The following is a 23,989-nucleotide window of genomic DNA, read 5'->3' as shown; positions in this document are numbered from 1 at the left end:
ATCAGATGTCAAACACTCACCAGGACGACGATGCCTTCATGTAAGGGGCCGCTTGTTTTCAGAGTTTCCTTCTCCCCGTCCATGGAATACTCCCACTGTAAACCGTTTTCGATGAAGGTCTTTGTCTGGGCCTCTTCACTTTTTGCATTTAGTATAAAGTTTCCAGTAACTTGATTCTTCACAGCTGACGAAAAAAAGGTTAAAGTTTGGATTTAATATTCATTCTATTACATCCCTTGTTGAACTCCAGCTTATAACCACAGAATTATATATATATATATATATATACACTGAACAAAAATATAAGTGCACGACTTTTGTTTTTGCTCCCATTTTTCATGAGCTGAACTCAAAGATCTAAAACTTTTTCTATGTACACAAAAGGCCTATTTCTCTCAAATATTGTTCATAAATTTGTCTAAATCTGTGTTAGTGAGCACTTCTCCTTTGTCCTTTGCTGAGATAATCCATCCACCTCACAGGTGTGGCATATCAAGATGCTGATTAGACAGCAGGATTATTGCACAGGTGTGACTTAGGCTGGCCACAATAAAAGGCCACTCTAAAATGTGCACTTTTACTGTATTGGGTGGTCCAGGGGGGTCAGAAAACCAGTCAGTATTTGGTGTCACCACCATTTTCCTCGCACAGTCTTCTTCATGAATTCTCTGAAACAGCTTTGGAGATGGCTTATGGTAGAGAAATGAACATTCAATTCACAGGCAAAAGCTCTGGTGGAGATTCCTGAAGTCAGCATGCCAACTGCATATTCCCTCAAAACTTGTGACATCTGTGGTATTGTGCTGTGTGATAAAACTGCACATTTTGGAGTGGCCTTTTATTGTGGCCAGCCTAAGGCACACCTGTGCAAAAATCCTGCTGTCTAATCAGCATCTTGATATGCCACACCTGTGAGGTGGATGGATTATCTCAGCAAAGAAGAAGTGTTCACTAACACAAATTTAGACAGATTTGTGAACAATATTTGAGAGAAATAAACCTTGTGTGTACACAGACAAAGTTTTAGATCTTTGAGTTCAGCTCATGACAAATGGGAACAAAAACAAAAGTCGTGCATTTATATTTTTGTTCAGTATACACACACACATATATATATATATATATATATATATATATAAAAAGCAGATTTGGACGTGACAAGAAGTTTCAAGAGGAAGGCTGTTTGTGTCGGAAAAAGGAACTTCACTAACGACTTGATTTGTGCTGCATCACAAGCGGTGCACACACACTGAACATTTGTAATAACTTTGGAACATTATAAAATTACCATCCCTCAGAATTTTTCATTTGAAATTTATACAATAAAACATTTTAGGTCTAAAATCAATCCTATTAAGTATCCTTTCTCCTGATCATGTAGCCACTCCGATATGGACATCTCAAATTATGTCAAATTTTTTGGGGGACACCCTATATATATTATACATATATATATATATATATATATATATATACATATACATACACACACACACTACAAACAGAAAGTTAAGGATACTTTTAATTTTTGGGCTATTTTTTTCAGTTGGGATTCTTGCACAGCGCTTTTTACTTTTTTGTGTGTGAATTGAAACACATTTTTTAATGACCAGACATTGTTTGATTTACAAATGGTAAAAATGACAAAACAAAAGACAAAAATAAGGACATATCCTTAACTTTTTGTTTGTAATGTACATATATGGGAGCCTGAGGGTTCTGTGCAGGATCTTAGCTGTTCCTAGACCTGCGCTCTTTTAAACACAGATCTCTGATGTTGTTCCTGGTATCTGCTGGAACCGTCCTCTCAGCTTGGGGGGGGGGGGGGGGGGGGGGGGGGTGGTCCTGCCCCTAGCACCCCCATCACTACTGGCACCACTGTTATCTTCACACCCCACATTTTCTCTATCTCCTCTCTCAGCCCTTGGCATTTCTAGGGCTTCTTCTGTTCTTTCTTTCTTCTCATATATAGCTGTGACCTTGACAAGTCCAGCAAAGGCTACAGAATCCAGTCTGAAACAGGACAGGGAGACGACCTTGACGAATTGTAAGAGTTACGATCAACTACAATGACGTAAATAAAAGCAGTTTTTCATTTTGTGTGTGGGATGTGTTATCGACTGAAAGCCTGGCATTGAGAGAAACATGTGCGTACCTCAGATATGGAAGATCATAAGATCATTCCACCTTTTAAGTTCAAAAAGTACCTCACCATCAGCTCAGTTTGCAGTCGTATCTAGCGTTGAAAGGATGGAATGTGTGTTATATAATCATGTTTTTTTTGTTTCTAGCTGCAGCGTTGTGAATAAAATGAAGCTCTCTAGACTACTCATTACAGTAGTCGTGCCTGGAAGATACAAATGCATCGATTATGTTTTCAGTGTTGTTAAGTGTTAGAATTTTAATGATAATACTGAGATGAAACATGCGGTCCTGGAATGGGTGGAATGTAAGATATGAGACAAAAAAAGTTACACTGACAAAACAACTAATGACTCTTCTTTGCAAAAAGCTGTCAACCGGTCATCTAAATTTATGCTACTAGTGTAAATACTGTCTTTTTCTTTGCATTAGAACATTTAACAAACAGCTGTAGAGCAGTAGGATGGTCAGTCATCTGTCCTCTGTGTCTTTTATTTATTTATTTATTTATTTATTCATGGTACAGGGGTTGGACAAATTAATGGAAACACCTTCTATGATGCCACAATGTTAGGTGTTTCCATTATTTTGTCCAACCCCCGTATGTGTAAGTGTATGTATGTGTGTGTATATGTACAGCATATGTATGTATAAGTGTGTATGTGTGTATATATCCTCCTGATACCCAGCAATGCATTTTTGTCCTCTGTAGTGGACAAGAGTTTCATCTTTTTATATATATATATATATATATATATATATATATATATATATATATATATAAAGAACTGTCCACCACAAAAGACATTCCATAAAAATTTTAAAAACTGCATCTGAAAAAACTGTTGCATCATGATGTTTCCAATATAGGCACTTATTTAAAAAAAACAAAAAAAAAACCTTGTACTTTGCTGACATTTCCTGGGTCTTAGGAGGTTAAAATAAAAAATTAAAAAAATGTCCATTGAAAAGGACATTATATTAACCCTTTCAGGCATGAATTATGAGAACATTAATCAAAATTTTTGGTCCAGAGTGGTTTTTATCCCTCTCTCAGCATGAAAAAAACAATCAAACAAAAAAAAACTATGCAAGCGAAGGATGAGCCGCATGTTTGACACCTATGTTGTAGAAGATGACGGTGTTTCCACGGTAACTACAGATCCTCCGAACATCCAAATGGGTCATATCTGATGACCATGAAAAGATGACAAACTGTATTTTACACCAATTATTTATATGAATTGATAGAATTAATGGATCAACAGTTTAGATCAGTAGATGATTTTGGTCAGCGGTGGATGTTTGGGTCTTCATGGGTTAATTAAAAAAAATTAAAAAAATAAATAAATTGTGGTTTAACCGCAACACAGAGTGAGATTGCTTCATGAGTGTGAGCTGTGGGGAAGGAGTGGGTAATCCTCTGTGAAGTTTTCACACCCCCTCCAGCGGGAGTTACTGCTAGAGGACAGAGGACAGACATCCAGCGTTTCATCTGTACAGACATGTCATACTTTCCACTAAAGTTCTCGTAAGTAACACTGGATGGTGTGTTTTTGTTTTTGTACACTTAAACTTTGTCATACTTAACTTTTGGTTTCTGTTTTGACCGTATTCGTCTGACAACTCCCACAGAAACTAAACTAATAATAACCTCAGAACTAAAGATCAGACTTTATAAGGCACTCACTGAAATACTCTGAAAGCCAAAACTTCAGCCTTAGTGTGTTATTGAACATCGTCGTCTACCTCCTCGTTGGTTGCCGTGACAACAGTTTCCCTCTTCGTGCAGTAAAACAACTGTTATAAGGTCACAAACTGACAAAAAAATCACTCATATTCACTATTTACAGATTCGAAATGTCTTTAAAAAATCTCTCTAAATCAGGGGTCTCAAACTCATTTTCTTTCAGGGGCCACATTCAGCCTGATTTGATCTCAAGAGGGCCGGATCAGTGAAATAATAACATAATAACCTATAAATAATGATAACTCCCAATTTTTCTGTTTTATTAAAAAAAAAAAAAACATTAAATAATGAAAATACTTACTTTTATAAACTATTCAAACAAAAAAGACGTGAATAACATGAAAAAAATGAAATTTCTTAAGAAAAGTAAGTGCAATTTTAACAATATTACGCCCCGACTTATCATTTCTACATGTGCGTTATGGATCGGGTCTACAAAGACGCTAAACATTTAGTAACAGGCAGAAAATGGTTAAAATTGTGCTTAATTTTCTTTAGACATTTCAGGTTGTTCATATTTGTTCAGGTTATTCACATTTTATTGTTCCAGGATAGTTTGTAAATGTCAATATTTTCATGATTTAATGTTATTTTTTGCACTAAAACGAAAGAATTATGCAATATATGGAGAGATTTCTGATTTAGCAGGTTTTTGGTTTTATATATTACAGCAGTACTTTTCAGTGTATCATTGTATTATTTCATTTACTGTTTTTTTTTTTAATTGTGCAGAGCTGCAGGTGTATTAGTCCGACCCTTAAGAACTGTCAAAGTTTCTCATGTGGCTCCAGTGTTGAATACCTCCTAAACATGCATCAAATCACAGAATAAATGTCTGCAGTTCAGTGCTGGTCATTATAAAAGGAGTTAGATCTGAACATGTTCTTTTCCTTTAAAAACCTACATGTACAATGTAAGACTCCTGCTGCTGCTTTAATTCTTTGCATGGTTTTGCCTTCTTTTGTCAGATTTTGCAAAGCTTTTGGGACAAAGACTAACATCATCAAGAGAATGAGGTTTTAGAGCAAAGGAGATTACAAGTGAACTCCATTCATTTAAAGTTTGTAAAATAACTTCTAAACTTTGTGTGAATGCGCACTGCTTCTCTACTAAGATCAGAATTCAGAATTCGTCTTTTTATGCGAGACTAAAAAACATGGTTTGAATGTAAGTCAATGAGCTTTTTTTTTTTATTATCATCAGGGTCCTGAACTCGCATAAAAATACTATTAATGCAATAAAATCAGTGTTATTGTTAACCCATAAAGACCCAGAGTTACTTTTCAGGCAGTTCCCAAATGAATTTTTCTCTATTTAACTTTTCTTAAACAATTTATCACCATTTATTACAATATTATCCTTTGTAGTTTGTGTTTCTTCAATAAAAATCCTGTATTTTATAAATATTTATTAATATGTTGAATGTACCACAGATCCTATGAATGCATGTAACTAATTCAGGTAAAAGTCAGTTTCTCAGCTTTTCAGAGCCATCAAATGAATCTTTTTTTTAATGTTCAGAGGCTGTTTTTATGTTCAGTTAATGATATTTTGTTGAAAAAGACACTTTTTCTTCACTTTTGTTTCTTTTTTTATAATAATATTTTAATTTACTCTGAACTTTTCATTAAATATAGTAAATATCTGATTTTTATATAAAAATGCAGGGGATAAAGTTTGAATAAACGGTAATAAACCACTTAGGAAAGGTTAAATATAGAGAAAAAAATCATTCAGCAGTTCTCAGTAAAATAGTCCTTCAGGTCTTTAAGGGTTAAAACAATATATAATTGAACATTATGTCAAAGAAAGTCTTCTGCAAGCTTTGAGGTCCACTGATCTAAAATGTTTAATAACTTTTTAACCACTAATCCTATCAATACATGTAAATAATTCAGGTAAAAGTCAGTTTCTCGGCTTTTCAGAGCCATCAAATGAATCTTTTTTTAATGTTCAGAGGCTGTTTTTACGTTCAGTTAATGATATTTTGTTGAAAAAGACACTTTTTCTTCAGTTTTGTTTCTTTTCCTATAATAATATTTTAATTTACTCTGAAATTTTAATTAAATTTAGTAAATATATGATTTTTATTGAAAAATGCAGGGGATAAAATTTGAATAAATGGTAATAAACCACTTAGGAAAGGTTAAATATAGAGAAAAAAATCATTCAGCAGTTCTCAGTAAAATAGTCCTTCAGGTCTTTAAGGGTTAAAACAATATATAATTGAACATTGTCAAAGAAAGTCTTCCGCAAGCTTTGAGGTCCACTGATCTAAAATGTTTAAAAACTTTTTAACCACTAATCCTATCAATACATGTAAATAATTCAGGTAAAAGTCAGTTTCTTGGCTTTTCAGAGCCATCAGATTAATCTTTTTGATGTTTAGAGGCTGTTTTTGGTTGAACTAATTATATTGTGCTGCTTTTTCTTCAGTTTTCTTTGTTGTTGTTTTTTCTCAATTGACTGAACTTTTATCTAAATACAGGAAAATATTTCCTTTTCATTGAAAATGCAAAATGCAGGGGATAAAATCTGAATGAATGGTGATAAATCACTTAGGAAAGGTTAAATATAGAATAAAAAAAATCATTCGGCAGTCATTTAGGTCTTTAAAGGTTAAAACTCAGTATATCATTTGTAAATTATGTCACAGAGAAAACTGACGAAAACAGCAAAATATCATGAACTAAACACAAAAACAGCCTTTGAACATCAAAAAAAGATGCATTTGATGGCTCTGAAAAGCTGAGAAAGTGAATTTTACCTGAATTATTTACATGTATTGATAGGATTAGTGGTTGAAAACTTATTGAACATGAGTTGCAATAAAAAATACATGTTGAAATCGCATTGAATCATTGCTTTCTTTATCTGATTTGTGTTGGTGACTAACAGTGCACATGTAAATACAATGACAATACTACTTCAGTTTATATACATTGACTAATGTACAACTAAATTAGAATGACACTTAAATATGATGATGTTCTGAACCTGTACATTTTTTTTTTTTTTATCCTGACCTCCCTTATCCTTTTATTGGGTAAGTGACTATTTTTGGTAACTTCCACATACATTACAAGACAGTGGCAGCAACAGTTACAGTGCGAACAGTGAGGCACCAATCTCAGGTCTAATGTGGTCCTTACATGTGTTTTTCTTGTAATTTTAATATTTACTTTTTGTTTTTTTTTTGGCCACTTGCAGGTAAGGAACCAAATATGGTAACTTCATTGACCTTGATTTTTTACATCGGCTAAAATTTACTTAGGGGGTTAAATGAGTGGCCATTTTTGTCAAAAAAAAAAAAAATTGTAAGAAATGCATAGAACTGTTTATTTTTTTGCAAATGTGTCATAATTTTACAAATATTTATTTTCTATTTGAGATCAAACTGTTAATTTAAAGTTTAATACTGTCAAAAAAATTATAATAAAACAAGATAAAATTACTGACAATTAACCGTAAAAGAAGTATTTGTTCTGTAAGTTTAACAAGACTTGTTTGTTAATTGAAAAATACAACAAAAATGTTGAATAAATGTATTTTTGTGAATGTATAACATGTATAAGCACTGATAAATTGTCAAAATATAGTTTTTATCAGTGGATTGTACAACTTAGTCTCACTGAAAATTATTTATGTATACATTTATAGGTAATCTGATTGTTTTAACACATGTAAAAATTCTTTATTAAACATAAAAAGTTAAAAAAAAAAAAAAAAAAAAAAAAGCAAACTCATGTAAAGTTAGGGCAAAAAACTGTATTTTAATTATGCAAAATTACTGCATTTTTATGAGATGATTATTTTCCGTTATTCAACAGTATTTTTTCGGCACCCCTGCTGCTGGAATAATACCGTTTTTTTTACAGTTTTTTTTTACGGTGAAGATTTGTTTGGTAATTGAAAAATACAACAAAAATGTTGAATAAATGTATTTTTGTGAATGTATAACATGTACAAGCACTGATAAACTGTCCAAATATAGTTTTTATCAGTGGATTGTACAACTGAGTCTTACTGAAAATTATTTAAATATATATTTATAGGTAATTTGATTGTTTTAATACATATAAATATTCTTTATTAAACATTAAAAAGTCAAAGAAATATGCAAAATCTCATGTAAAGTTAGGGCAAAAAAACTGTATTTTAATTATGGAAAATTACCGTAGTTTTATGAGATGGTTATTTGCCATTATTTAACAGTATTTTTTCGGCACCCATGCTGCCAGAATAATACTATTTTTTTTAACGTTTTTTTTTTTTTTTTTTAACAGTATGAGTTCATAAAAAAAAAAAAAAGAGTTGAATTATTATTAAACAGTAACAGGAACTCATTCAGATACAGTCCCGTCAGCGCTAATAGAAATCAGATTGTGCATCCCCGTCCTCACATCTGTCATTTAACGCTTCAGTCTCATTACTCATGCCACACTGGGATCATTTAATTAGTCATTCCGTTATCAGCTCAGTGTTTTCTCCACCTGCTCATCTCCATGTACTCATTACTCTGTCGGTGTAGCTTATATCTGGAAACATTAGTCCATTTTTTTTTTTTTTCCTCTTTCCAACAATGGCACCCCTGATGTGCTAATTATATTGACATTTCTAATATTCCTCCAGGATAAACCATACACATTAGATTTGTCACAGTGGTTTCTGACAAAGCGCTGTTGGAAATGAAAACAAATGAAAGCATGCCATGAGTTTGCTTTAGTCGTATAATCCATATAGAGAAAATCAACAGAATGCTGATCTTAGTATTTATAGATCTATGTACTGTTTTATTCTAGAAACTAATAATAACACCTCTATCGAATTAGAGGATTTATTAGACAGTGGTAACTCTGTTTCCTTTTTGGTAGCGTTTCATTCACGTCTGGACATCTGGATTAGTTTATTTTTTTCAGTAGCGGAAAAAATTATTAGACCATCAAAAGTCCTCAAAAGCAACAGTTATGCAATCCAGTACTAACTCCTGTGTGTATCATGTGACTAAAACAGACAGAAAAGAAAACATGGAACGTCTAAAAACACTGTTTTTGTCAGTACAATGTCATAGATATTGATGTAAGAACTGAAGTGCCTTTGGTTATTATCAAGAAAACCATGGAAAATGGATAGATATCAGCTCTGAAAAAAACTCTTATGAGCTATTTTTATTGTTATCATTATATTTGTCCAAATAAATGTGCCTTTAGTTGTACCAGGTATTAAAATGAACAAGACATTGAAGAAAACAAGGGGTGGTCTAATAATTTTTTCCACAACTGTATTGTAAAAAAACAAAACAGGTCATTTTTCAGATTAATCATGATGATGGATTAATCCATGTTAATATATTAATTTTGACAGCCCTAGTGTGTACATATATACATATATGTAATACTGAAAGGTTTCAGATCATCTGTCTGTGTGTATCTGTGCGGTTCTGAGAAACTGAGTTGTTTTTAATTGGCCAGTTGGTCCCTATAGTTAAGGAATAGTCCCATCTCAACATTAAATATATTTTTTCTCTAAAATTCCCTTTTTAAAAATCAGGAGAGACTGATTTAATTCACGTTGCTAAGCAGTTGCCAGGGGGCGGGACAGGAAGCAGCCTTGCACGTCAGGTGTGTGTGTCTCAGGCATCATACAAAATCTGTAAAGAGCTGACTGATGCAGTTTGGCATGTGGGAGATATTAGTAATATTAACCCTTTTATGCATAGTGGTCACTACAGTGGACAGTTATCCTACAGCTTTACTCTTGTATATTCATGGGTTTTGTTGTTTCATTTCCATATCAGCCAACACAGTGGACACTTATGCATCATCTCATAAACTGCAATTCATACCATTATTGTAACTTTGCTGTTCTTGATTGAATCTTGAGTGGAAATCAATTGTTAATATTTATTTTTTGCATATTATCTCCATGAAGTGAGTAATAACTAGTATTAGAATATGTTAAAATGTGAGAAAACATCAGATAAGCTGCATTAAACATGGTTTCATTTCACTGTTTTCATATCACTTAATGATATTGGGTTTTAAATACATGTTTCTTTGCTTCAAGAATAAAATTCATGGTGTAGCTGAGTGGACATTTTCGTAACTCCACGAAAAACAGGTTGATTTAAAAAAAAAAAAAAAAATTCAATCACATTGTTTGTTTTTTTTTCATGCCTAAAGAGGAATAAAAATACTCAGGAAAAATAATCTTGATTAAGGTTCTCATAATTCATGCATGAAAGGGTTAATAATTTTGGAATACACTGCCGTTAGCTCTCCTCTATGACGTGGAACAGCATGACACGACAGTTGCAGGTTTGATGGGTCGAGTTGCAGCATGAAAGCCGTTGCTGAGACTTCAGAATCAGAAAAAGAGGCTTGCCTGGGCCGTGACACACCACCAGTGGACTACTGAAGACTGGAGGAAGGTGTTATGGACTGATCCAACCTGCAACTGGAAGTCTTCTGTTCACAGTGTAAACTCAGACTTGCTTACTACAACCTCTATCTTCACTGTGTTTGAAGCTGTTGTCCTGTGAGTCTCCTATCACACAGCTGTTGACTGTCATAAACTTGTCTTCTGATTCTGTTGTGTTTTTGGTTCTTCCAGACCTCTTCCTGTCAGCATTTCCCCCAGTTTCTGAATGCCTTTGGATGGTGAAGGAAACTGGACTGACTGACACCTGGACTTTCTTGGACATTTCTCTGTAGGACAGACCTACATTTTTAAGTGTTCTGATGCTCTGTCTCTCTTCTATCATTAATTGCCTTTTCCTCTTTTCCATTTTTATACAGTCTACTCTCGTTAAACCGCCCGCCGTTATACTGCCATTTTCGCTCACCGCCGACCAAAACCATTGCACAAAAATCCCCAATGCATTATTCCATTAGCTACCGCCATTTCCGCCTCTCGCCATCCGCCAGCCCAGTTCCATGCACAAACAACACTTATACCATTGATTTCCCGACCGTTATACCGCCAGCGTGATTGCCATCGAGTACACATACATTTTAACAATGCACTGAAACAAACGCGCCAGACGCTGATCGCGACAAGCTACGAGTAGGTCTACGGAACGGCCACCGTTCATTTATCGCAGAACACTCAGTAGGTCAGGATGTCGGGAAGAGGACGTGGGATTAAGCCAAAGCCTCAAGATGATGGGGTGTCATTTCCCGACACAGTATAATAATGCTTCAAATGTTTCCCCACTTTAAATGATCCCTTACAACATAACAGAATCAAGATTTATTTAGAAACGCAATTAGAACGGGTTAACGGAGGCAGACATCACATAGTAAAGACATGCACATTATGGACGCAACCCGTTGTAACGCCATTTTCGCTATACCGCCAATTTGGCCGTGAACGGAAGTTGGCGGTATAACGCGAGTAGACTGTAGTAACACACTACTTTCTGCAGTACAATACTATTGAAATAATGCTCCCAACGGTATGGTACCAAAGTGTGTTCCAACACTACTTTTATGCAGACAGAGGGGGTTGGAAGGAATCAAGAAATGTTGGGACAGCTGTAGGAATTGGTAGCACCAACTTTCGAGGCTTGATCAACCTCCATTGCTGCAGAACTGCTTTAAGTTGTTAACCCATTTCTTGTTCACCTTTTTGTATAATTCTGAAATGTACATTATTTTTCCGTTTCGTTTAACCTTACCTTTTTTTTTTTTTCCTCTGGCAGTTCACCGCTTACACTGGTCTATAATTTTTTAGAAATGATTTGCTTCAGAGATTAAATGTGCTAAATGTTACGTATTTTAATAAGATTAATTGGAAAATAAATGACAAAAGTGCCGGTTTGCTAATGTTTTCAAGGTATATGATTAAGTGTTATTACACATATATACTGGTTTATGTACATTTATATAATAGTTTTATAAATCTTCCACTAAATAGAACCTGTAAAGTGAATGTATTCTAATGTGCAGACAGTGTTTTGAAGTAGATCTTGTAGCTCTGAGACAAATATTCCTTTTGAATCAAACCCATTCTCTCATTAATTCTTGAATTTCACATTTTGACCCAAGGCTGTATTTTGGAAAGTTCAGCCAACCAGCATTTTTGACTTGATTTTTCTTTATCAGTGACTCTCATGTGGTAAAATTTCATTACTTTTATTCTGGAAGCATTTTCCTTGTAGACCAGTGTTACCTTTGTACCATTTCAAGTTGTTCATTGGACTTGAACTGCTTGAATTTCAATACAAAACTGGAAAAACTGGGGTGTTCTAAAACTTTTGACCGCTAGTGTACATCGGCAGAAATAGGTGTAACAGACTGTACTGTCACTTCAGAGACGACTGTCCTACAGATAGGTCCACTCTGCACAGAAATGTGCATCATGTAACTTTTATCACATTCATAATCCACGAGAACACTGTTATTATAATATCTGAGGTGGCAGAGGAGGCAGTGAGCCCCTTTGTGAACCGGAAAACAGAAAAGAAATCAAAATTTACCAAACTATTTTTATGTTAGTACTTATAAAATATAGACTACCATCTTTTCGTGCCTTTGTCTGACCTTTTGACACATTTCAACACTAATTTATACCATAGGGAGATTTCACAGTTGAAGTGCAAACTTTGGGCCATGGTCATGTTTTTTATATTTGGTCTGTGTAGTTCTGCTCTCATTTTGCACTTCTGAGCACAGACAGAATCACACTGCATGATAGGGCTGCTCGATTATAGAAAAAAAAAAAAATCACTATTATTTTAGCAATAATTGAAATCACGATTATTAAAAACGATTATTTGTTAACATTAAAGTTGTTTATTTTTTTCTTGCAAAGCAATGTAAAATACACTCTTTAAATATAAATAAAGCTTTTAACCACTAAAACAAAGTATGTTCACTTTTGTACGAAACAAAAAAATCTTTGAATGCAATAAGTGTACTGTAAATTCAAGTATGTTTCCTTTTGTAAATAAATAGTGCACTGTAATTAAACTGCTATAGACTTGCCATAGAACTGTAGCAATAAAAAAAAAAACCTCACGTAAAGTGCAAATTATAAATTCAAGTATGTTCAATGTAGTATGAAACAGTAAATTCAGTGGTGTGCCGTGAGGTTTCAGTTAAGGCCTTCTGTATACATCAGCCATCTACAGGGGTTGGACAAAATAATGGAAACACCTTCACCTCAAGATGATAATGCCCAAATCCATACAGCTAGAATTGTTAAAGAATGGCATGAGGAACATTCTAATGAAGTTGAGCATCTCGTATGGCCGGCACAGTCCCCAGACCTCAACATTATTGAGCATTTATGGTCAGTTTTAGAGATTCAAGTAAGACGTCGATTTCCACCGCCATCGTCTCTAAAAGAGTTGGAGGGTATTCTAACCGAAGAATGGCTTAAAATTCCTTTGGAAACAATTCACAAGTTGTATGAATCAATACCTCGGAGAATTGAGGCTGTAATTGCCGCAAAAGGCGGACCTACACCATATTAAATTATATTTTGTTGATTTTTTAAGGTGTTTCCATTATTTTGTCCAACCCCTGTAGAATATGTACGTTAGGGTTATACGGGTTGGGTTAGGTTAATACGGGAGTTGCAGCGTAAAGAGATTTGGAGACTGAAGATTGCATTGCAGATGAAGTTGTTTTTATGCGTTTTAGTTTTTCATAAGATTATGATAAAGGTGGCGGTGGTTAAACTTCAGATGGTTACAAAGGTTTGTTGTGTTAGCGGTCGGTGCGGACACAACTACGAAACACTTTTTGCACGTGATGTGTTTTTGCTCTTCGTCTTCTTCATCAAACCCAAAGTGATTCCATACAATTGTATTTGACTTGCCTTTTTGTTTACCAAGCACTTCTGCTGTGATTCTTTTGCCATTTTTCCAGACCGCTAGGTACAACTGTCCTCTTGGGGTGGACCTGCTGGCTAGCTGGCAGCAGTAGCTTAGAGGGGGGCGGGGTCGAGCAGCTCATGGTAGCTTGCGTGCGCGTGAATTAAAACAACTCAAAATTAATAATCGTTTTTTCTCGATTACATAATTTTTGTAATCGTTGCGTGTAATAATTGAAATCGTAATTGAATTTCGATTAATTGCACGGCCCTACTGCATGATACACTCTGTTGTCTCTGAATTTGATGTGAATGGGTTCATAAAAGGGCAGCAGGATTAAATGAGACTTTTTGACTTGTTTTTCCCTCTTCTTCTGATTATTTGTGAAATGTAATTAACTTGAAGGTTAGAGCTAAACAAAAAACTTAAATGCATTCACGGGGTTTCTGCAGGTATCAGCAAATCTTATTTAATGCTTTAATGCACATACATCGGTTTACCATCGACAGGCTTTAACCAGGTTCTGAACAGTTCCTCCTCCTATCACTTCTGCTGAAACTTGCATTTTCCCATTTTTCCGACATTTGCTAATATTCCCTCCACTCTTTCGCCAAAGCATGAGCACGCTCACAGCACGTTACACTCCAAGCATCTGGTGTTGAGACTTTGTGCACCGGCCATAAAAAAATAGCCAATTAAAGGGTTATGTATCATCACGTTATACTTCTGATCAAAATTATTCACCCTGTAAAGCCTGAACCATTAAATCATTGACAGAAAATTCCAGTTCTTTGAAATAGGAGACCTTAATTGGTCCTTCTGAACCCAAAAAATGTTTTTTTTAAATATCAATTTCCAAGTATGAGTTTCAGTTTTGTATCACATTTGATACATCGGGTCTCAATGCTCAATTATTGTTATTATCATTCTTATTGAACAAACAAAAAACATAATATAACACAAACTTGTCTAACAAATTGGTAATTCTTTTTCAAAATTGAAGTTCTGCCTCCTTCCTCATTAATGACAGTCTTGTAGTGCCCCTGGAAAGGCCTCTGGTGAATGAATTCCTCCCCCCTGGTGGATTATCTGTGTATTGCATGTATCTAATTGTATACATCAGGTTTTTCAAGTAAAAAAATATCGCACTGATCATGTAGAAGGCTTCAAAACTCATATCAAATATGATACGTTTGGTGTTATAGAGCAAACATGTTAACTTATTCTAGTGTTTTGATTGCCCTATTTGTTTAATTTTAGTCTCGTTTTTTAGATCCTTTTCCCTCTTCCTCAAAAAGCCCTGCCTTTTGCCAGGACACAGTTATAAATAAGAATGTTTTCTTAATTTGCCTAAATAAAGGCTTAATAAAATAAAATAAAATACTTTTTTTTTGTTTTTTTGAGTTTCAATTTTGTATCATATTTGATACATCGGGCCTCAATGCTCAAATATTATTACTTTTGAACAAACAAAAACATAATACAACACTAATATGGCTAACAAATTGGTAATTCCTTTTCAAACGCGCCCTTATGTTCTAGTGAAAAATCTTAGAATCTTTGAAAAGATATCAAACCGTAAGAAAAACCCACTCTCTTTAAACATTAAAAAATCTTTATTAACAAGTCAACCTGCTTGACCTCCTGTTTGACTTCCTGATGAAGGCTCGAAGCCGAAACGCGTAGAAGTGTTTTTTAGGTCTAGATATGACCGTGCCATGTTAATAAAGGCATTTTAATGTTTAAAGAGAGTGCCTTGGATTTTTTTCCCAGTTTGATATCTACTTTATGAATCCCTTTTTCCAAAGAGCACCTCCAACAAACTCATTTTTGGTGCGAGAAGCTTTCCTTCCCATGAATTTTTAATCTTTGAAAAGAATTCTAATCTTTTAACTTTTGACAAAATAAAGAAACCTTCTTTATTTGAGGTTCAGTGAGAAAAAGATATTAAAACAGGTTTTTTTTCTGTATTTGCATTCAAAAGGTTTCTCTATTCTTTCACTGAGTTACAGCTTTTGCAGAACCCCTGAGCAAAAAAAACCTTATCAGTGGAGGTCATTACCTTCCACTTAGTCCTATTATCAACCTGCAGGATGTGACACATACTCACCAATTATATGAGGCGAGGTCTCGTTCTCTTCGATAACAATGTGGCGGGCTCCTATTGGGATGTCGAACATCTTCAGCATTCCTAATAAGACACATAAAAAAATGAGGTGCAGATGAGAAATTAACCCCTTATTCTGGTTAAGGTCAACTTTAACTCACTTTATTATCACCGTAGGGAAATTCGGTTGCTGACACACACCACCTAGCATTAGCATTGGCATATTAGCACTGAGCAGTCAGTTAACTCATAAAGACCCAGAGGCACTTTTGTGGCAGTTCCCAAATGATTTTTTTCTCTCTATTTAACATTTTTTGAGTGATTTATCACCATTTATTATAATATCATCCTCTGTACTTACTTTTCTGTATGGTACGGTGCGGTATTGCATTGCATTGTATTGTATTGTATGGCATGGCATGGCATGGTACGGTACTGCATTGCGTTGCATTACATTGTGAGGAGTTCAAGTATCTTGGGGTCTTGTTTACGAGTGAGGGAAGGATGGAGCGTGAGACTGACAGACGGATCGGTGCAGCATCTGCAGTGATGCAGTCACTGTATCGGTTGGTTGTGGTGAAGAAGGAGCTGAGCCGAGAGGCGAAGCTCTCGATTTACTGGTCAATCTACGTTCCTACCCTCACCTATGGTCATGAGCTTTGGGTCATGACTAAAAGGACAAGATCCTGGATACAAGCGGTTGAAATGAGTCTCCTCCGCAGGGTGGCTGGGTGTACCCTTAGGGATAGGGTGAGGAGCTCAGCCACCAGGGAGGAGCTCAGAGTAGAGCCGCTGCTCCTCCACATCCAGAGGGGCCAGCTGAGGTGGATCGGGCATCTGTTTCAGATGCCTCCTGGACGCCTCCCTGGGGAGGTGTTCCAGGCATGTCCCACCGGGAGGAGACCTCGGGGAAGACCCAGGATACGCTGGAGAGACTATGTCTCTCGGCTGGCCTGGGAACGCCTCGGGGTCCCCCCAGAAGAGCTGGAGGAGGTGTCTGGGGAGAGGGAGGTCTGGGCATCCTTGCTTAGACTGTTACCCCTGCAACCCGGCCCCGGATAAGTGGAAGATGATGGATGGATGGATGGATGGATGGATGGAGGGAGGGAGGGAGGGACGAACGGATGGATGCATTGTATTGTATTGTACTGTATTGTATTGTATTGTATTGTATAGGTAGTAAACATCTTAGATCCGAAGATGCTTTTGATCTGCGGTTGACGTTTGGGTCTTTAAGGTTAAATGACAAGACATTTGCAAACAAGAAAAGCACTCAGAGAGCGCAGACCTCTGCCAAGACAGAATTGCCCCCAACCCCCACTCCCGATCACCACCAAAATTTAATCATTTCTTCCTTGTGCCAGTATCAGCATTTCCTGGAAATTTCATTAAATCCGTCCATAACTTTTTGAGTTATCTTGCTAACAAAGAAACAAACAAACAAACAAACACGCACACAAATACGCAAAGCAAAGCAATCACAATACCTCCTGCCGGAGGTAATGAGGTCAAGTAAAAAGTGGTTATAAAAGTTGATTTTTAAAAAAAATTGAACACACCCCAGGTCTTCATCAGTTCCACTGACATGCGTACTGACAGGAGATGAAACCTACATATACCTGTTTTTAAAGTCAGCTGGAACATAGAACACGGATCATGCCGCCTACGTGTGTTTCCACTTACTCCTTAGTAAATGTGGAGACAGAAAGTTTGTGTCTCCGTTTGCCAAAAATGTGTTATGTTCTGAAAATGAGTAGAAAAATGTGGGGTTTTTTTTGTTTTGTTTTTTTGGCCTGAGGATGCTGAGTTGAAAACATGGCAGCTGTCTCACATAATGAAAGACAAGGAGCCTGCGGGGCCAGTTGGTGGATAATTACCATTTTTCTTGGGCGTCTTGGTGAGTGTCAGTTTGACGGTGCGACAGTGGGAGTTGTCGCCTTCGCACACTCCACATTTGTCTTCTTCTTTATATGAGCCGACCTCCTTGTCGCAGCCGACGTGCTGTGTGCAGGAAGAGGGAAAAGACAGAGTATGAGCTGAGGGCCATGCTCCGTCTGTACTGAACACACACTGACATTATGATGATGGGAAATGACCCCACTCCAAACTGTCTGTGGGATCCAGCCTCCCTGAGCCCGGTATGACAAGATGTGTACTGGAAACACAGGAACGTCCAAACTGTCAACTGCAACAATACAAGCCTCAACTGGACTTTTTTTTTTTTGGCTAAAATGAATTTGTTTTTGATCGTGTAATAGTTTGCTATAATATGTTGCAAACTAGAAGCACTCGGAGAGCGCAGACCTCCGCCAAGGCTGATCAGTGGCCCCCCCTGTGGGCCCCCCCCTACGCCAAGGAGGTTATGTTTTTGCCAGGGTTTGTTTGTTTGTTTGTTTGTCTGTCTGTCTGTTTGTCTGTCCGTTAGTGTGCAACATAACTCAAAAAGTTATGGACAGATTTTGATGAAATTTTCAGGGTTTGTTGGAAATGGGCCCCCCCGTGGGCCCCCCCACCCCCGATCACCACCAAAATTTAATCATTTCTTCCTTCTCCTATTTCCAACAAACCCTGAAAATTTCATCAAAATCTGTCCATAACTTTTTGATCTTTGTGATCGTGTAATAGTTTGCTATAATATGTTGCAAATAAAGGTTAATTTTAGGCAACATTTAGGCTATATATGTAAATTTTTTATTAGTAAGTTATAATTTTTTATCAATTACTAGAAATTTCAGGCGACCCCGTTTGAATTCCAGGTGACCCCACGTGGGGTCCCGACCCCAAGGTTGAAAAACACTGGTTTAAAGAGTTAACAATACAGGGTTAGGGAAAGATTTATGTCTCCACAAAAAGATAACTTTTAATAACTTACATTCTAAGTTTTAATTGGATGTTTTATAAAGTCTCCAGAACATCTAATTATACTGCGATTTAGGCAGACATTTTTATAGAAGCATATCTGAAATAATTCATCTTATTACATAAAGAGGCATTTTGTAAATGTCAGCAGAGGCTGGTGTGATTCCAGATTAGTCTTGTTTTGTTGACAGGTAATTAAAAAGTAACTTCAAAAGGAGGAAAACATTATTATTATTATTATCATCATCATCAACAACCTGATAAACAGCCGCCAGAAAAACAGTGATGAGTTAGTGTTTGTGTTCAGGTAAAGACGCACCAGACATTCTCCTCGAGCGCACACGCTGAAGGGGTCGGAGTAGCTGCAGCGCGTCCCATCATGCATCACTTGGTTCATGAACACCACCTCCCCGGTTTCTTTGGACACACAGCTCAGCTCGCATTTACGGCTCTCTAAAAACACAAAAACACACACAGACACACACCTTATTTACATGCACACCCATACTCAGATCCTTATCTGATTTTTTGGAGTTGTCAGATTATTTAAGTGAACAGGATAATCTGATCTGTTTCATGAGATAACAGCAGTCATCTGATTATGAGAAATCAGATTAAAACGTCTGGATTTGTCCTCAATTACTCTGTCTTCCTGCATGTATGTATACAGGTGAATGGGATTTATTTAGATTTGTTATGTCTGAGCATGTGTAGAGACAATAAGGATGGATGGCTGGATGGATGGATGGACGGACGGATGAACAAATAGATGGATGGATGGATGGATGGATGGATGGATGGACGAACAGATGGATGGATGGATGCATGGATGGATGGATGGATGGATGCATGCATGGATGGACGGATGGACAGACGGAAGGATGAATGGATGGATCAACGAATGAATAGATGGATGGATGGATGGATGGATGGATGGATGGATGGATGGGTAATGGATGGATGGATGGACGGACGGAGGGATGAACGATGGATGGACGGATGGACGGACGGACAGATGGATGGACGGATGGACGAACGAATAGATGGATGGATGGATGGATGGATGCATGCATGGATGGACGGACGGATGGATAGACAGACGGATGGATGGGTAATGGATGGATGGATGGATGGGTTAGTGACAGATAGATAGATAGATAGATAGATAGATAGATAGATAGATAGATAGATAGATAGATAGATAGATAGATAGATAGATAGATAGATAGATAGATAGATAGATAGATAGATAGATAGATAGATAGAGACTGGAGCATCTACACCAGGGTTTATCAAATATCGCATTTTTAAAGTATATGTAAATACATTAGATCTGATTACTACAAGTGTCCGATTACTCGCAGTAGTCTGACTTTTATGGACATGTAAACACACACACACACACACACACACATTGGACCACGTAAACATGTCCACCAGCAGGACTCTGTCTGTGTGAATGAGCTCCTCCTGTCCACATATGTGTCCAGTCCAGTTGTGCACGTCCTGCCTCTGCTCACTCTTACCATCTGGGTGCTCATACGGCAGCCAGGTGTGCTTGATGTTTTTGTGGTATTTGTTGCTCCTCTGGACGCACTGCTGAGCGCGGAAGTCGTCGTAAGGGCCGGCGCATTCCTCGGTGTTGCACATCTGGTAGTCGAACGCAGAACCGGGACAGTCCCGACCGCCGTAAGCAGGTCTGAACCAAAACACACCAACGACAGAAAGACTTAAAGACTTCAGGTTTATATGATAAGGACTGACGTCAGAAGAGTGGGCAAAAAACACTATATGGACAAAAGTAATGGGACACGTTGAATTCAGGTGTTTCAGGTCACAAATGACATAATATAGTTTTTTGGGTTTTTTTTGGACATTTAGTTTTTATTAGTTATTTATCATTTTGTCATACAGAACATAACAAACTCCAATCAGCAACAAATAATAATAGTCACAATCTAATAGTGATGATAATTTAGGTTATAGTTAGCAATCAAGTTAGCGGGGGGGAGGTGTCTTACTGAGATAATTTTCACTTGTTCCGTTGGCAGATTTTTAGCTTGAATTAAGCAAAAAAAAATCTTGAATTAAGCAAAAAAAAAACAACTCTTGAATGAAGCAAAAAAAAAATTCTTGAATTAAGCAAAAAAAAAAAAAAGTCTTGAATTTAGCAAAAAAAGTCTTGTATTTAGCAAAAAAAAAAAATTGAATTAAGCAAAAAAAAACCCACATCTTGAATTAACAAAAAAATCTTGAATTAAGCAAAAAAAAAAAGTCTTGAATCAAGCAAAAAAAACAAAACAACTCTTGAATTAAGCAAAAAAAAAAAAAAACAACTCTTGAATTAAGCAAAAAAAAATTCTTGAATTTAGCAAAAAAAAAAAAAATCTGCCAATAGAACAAGTGAAAATTATCTTGGTAAGATTTCTTGAAATAAGATTTTCAAGATCTATTATGTAACTAGAAAAGCACTCGGAGACCACAGACCTCTGCCAAGACAGATCTGTGCCCCCCCCCCCGGGCCCCCGCCCCCGATCACCATCAAAATTTAATCGTTTTTTTCCTTGTGCCAGCATCAACATTTCCTGAAAATTTCATGAAAATCCATCCATAACTTTTTGAGTAATCTTGCTAACCAACCAATTTACCAACCAACAAACAAACAAACCCTGGCATAAACATAACCTCCTTGGTGGAGGTAACCAGATAGAAACAGATATAAACCAGCCAACCAGCAGTAAACAACATAGAAACATATATAAACCAGACAGAAACATATGTAAATGAAAAATGTGTGGTAAATGGGATTTTCAACGTTAAATGTAAATGTCCACAGAGTCCACATTCCACAGTGGATGTGGACAATTTTGTACCAGACACAAGATATTGTTATAAGTTACGGGTGGATCAAATTGGAGGCTAATCGGAGTCGTTTTGAATTTTTAATGAATTTTCAAAAATTGCTCAATGATGAGAGATAGGAAAATCTGAGATTTTGTGACCTTGCTGTGACCTTGAACTTTGGCCTACTTAGCCCAAAATTGAATGTGTTGGTCCCAGGGCCTAGGCCTATCTGTGGGTAAAATGTGGTGAAGATGGTTGGAATAGTTTTCCTGTAAATTTGCTGACAAACAAACAAACACACAAAGCAAAGTGATCACAATACCTCCTGGTGGAGGTAAAAATACGTTCTTATATCTCACTCCGAGCGTTTACATGACAACTTTTATTCCTGGTTTAATCTGAATAAATGTTAGATCCTATTTCAGATGCCCATGTAAACACTTTATTCCAGTTGAAAAAGAAAAATTGGGATTAAATTTAAACCTGATTAAAGTCACTGGTTTAATCCACTTTTGAATCTGGTCTAAATTCTTCCTGGGACATGTAAACCCTTTATTCCGTTTGGACTTTATTCCTTCCATTCTGCACATGCTCGTTGTCTTGTCCTGTCGTGATGACGCACACATTCTGCGCTGGTGGAAGAATATGCACTGCAGTCTAGTCTTACCAAACCGTTCCAGTGGTCTATTCTGATGGGATCTACCAGCCTGGAAAACCCTGAAGGAACAGTTCACCACTTGTTTTTTATTCATTCATTTGTCATGCACTAATGAGTTCGTTAAGTGGGCAAATCAGTTTACACTGCAGTGCACCGATTGACTTGTTCTCGCAGTCCTTCCGTTAGCTTAGCTTAGCCTAGTTTAGCATAATTGCTTCATTCCTACGGTCAGACGTAGCCAGGTTTTTATAGGTGATCTGTAGTATTTTATGAGTGATTTAGTGAAATTCAGTTCTCCCTAATCATTCCTTTAGTCCGGTGGGGTCAATATGATCACAAACTGAGGCTCAAATCATGGCCATGTGACTTACTGCACTAATAAAATCTTGGGAAATACAAACTAATGCAAAGCTAAAACAGTAAAGCAAAGCTAATTTAGCGCATGCATCCCTTCCAACAAAAAGATTTTCCAACTTCCGTCAACACAACAGTCCCAAGATTGTATGAGTGCAGTAAGTCGCGGATCTAAAGAAATAATTAGGGAGAATCGGATTTCACAAAATCACTTAAAAAAGACAACAAATCACCTTTAAAAAATTGGCTACGTGTGACCATGGAAATGCAGTGACTCTGCTATGCTAAGCTAACAGAAGGGCTGCCAGAACCAAATAAACATTTCTCATGTAAACCTTTATTCAGGTTTAACATTTCCATGTAAACAAAAGAGAAAATACTTTAGTTCTGGATTAATTTCTTCTGAAAAAATAAATCGGATTTAAAACACATCATTTAACCGTACCCACTGTAAAGTTCCTCTTTAGGTGATTATGTCTTATTTTAAGTATGATGAGATATTTTGACTAGAAATGACAAAAATACATTTGGTCAGATTTAGATTTTTGCAGTGTAATAACTCCAAAAGTATTGATCGTATCAGTAAACTGTTTTCCCCTGTCTGATCCTTAACCCAAAATCCATCTGTACTCCAGAAGGCAAAGGCTACATGTGATCAGCTGATCAGGTTTCCAGCAGAAACACAGAGGTCAGCTGGGTTCAGTATTACAGATCAGTACAAGCGAACAGAACATGAGCAAAGGAACAGAATCAATAAAGCTGTGGTCTGTGTTCAGGCTTCACTGTGTGTCGTCATCTGTCGGAGAAACACACCCTCCAGCCAAAGATCGTATCGACATGTTATCCAGCAGACACACACACACACACACACACACACACACACAGCGGTCAGTGTTGTTTGTGTGTATTGCAGTGTGTGTCCACTCACGCTGGGTTGTTGCACTGTCTGCTGCGGGAGCGGACTCCGCCTCCACACGTCCTGGAGCAGGAGCCCAACTTGGACCAGGAACCCCAGCTCCCATCGTGGCCCTGAGGCTCCGGACTGGACCTCCAGATACAGTGGCCCTTAAAGCACCACTGAGACGCCGGCAAAAAAGAAAATGAAAGAAAGAAAACCCAGACGCCAGCAAAAAAGAAAAAGAAAAAGAAAACCAGTGAGAGAAAGCACAGGCAGGTGTTGACCTTCACAGTAACAGACTGGTAATGGAGTTTAGCAGAGGTCAGCAGAGCTGGAAACTAAATAATACCAGTTCAGAGTCTGTCTGTCTGTCTTTTGTTCTTTCTTTCTTCTTTCTCTCTCTCCCTCCTCGTTCTTTCTTTCTTTCTTTCTCTCTCTTCCTCCCTCCCTCTTCTTCCTTTTTTTCTTTCTTACATTCTTTCTCTCTTCCTCCCTCCCTCCCTCTTCTTTCTTTCTTTCTTTCTTTCTTTCGTTCTCTTCCTCCCTCCCTCTTCTTT

At 36.8% G+C, this 23,989-nt stretch overlaps 1 protein-coding gene across 1 annotated transcript in view; it reads right to left on the bottom strand.

Annotated features, from left to right (window-relative positions):
* adamts14 (ADAM metallopeptidase with thrombospondin type 1 motif, 14) overlaps positions 1 to 23,989 on the bottom strand; it is a 205,587-nt gene that overhangs the window by 15,442 nt on the left and 166,156 nt on the right. Inside the window, exons 11-16 of the mRNA XM_030122123.1 lie at positions 23,463 to 23,770; positions 20,205 to 20,377; positions 18,998 to 19,131; positions 17,697 to 17,820; positions 15,823 to 15,903; positions 21 to 184 (exon numbers count right to left, since the gene is read on the bottom strand). Coding sequence (XP_029977983.1) covers positions 21 to 184; positions 15,823 to 15,903; positions 17,697 to 17,820; positions 18,998 to 19,131; positions 20,205 to 20,377; positions 23,463 to 23,770 — 984 coding nt within the window. The remainder of the gene's footprint in view (positions 1 to 20; positions 185 to 15,822; positions 15,904 to 17,696; positions 17,821 to 18,997; positions 19,132 to 20,204; positions 20,378 to 23,462; positions 23,771 to 23,989) is intronic.

Source organism: Sphaeramia orbicularis, chromosome 19 (assembly GCF_902148855.1).
Source record: "Sphaeramia orbicularis chromosome 19, fSphaOr1.1, whole genome shotgun sequence".
Classification (NCBI taxonomy): Eukaryota; Metazoa; Chordata; class Actinopteri; order Kurtiformes; family Apogonidae; genus Sphaeramia; species Sphaeramia orbicularis.
This window is presented reverse-complemented; position numbering and strand designations above follow the sequence as displayed.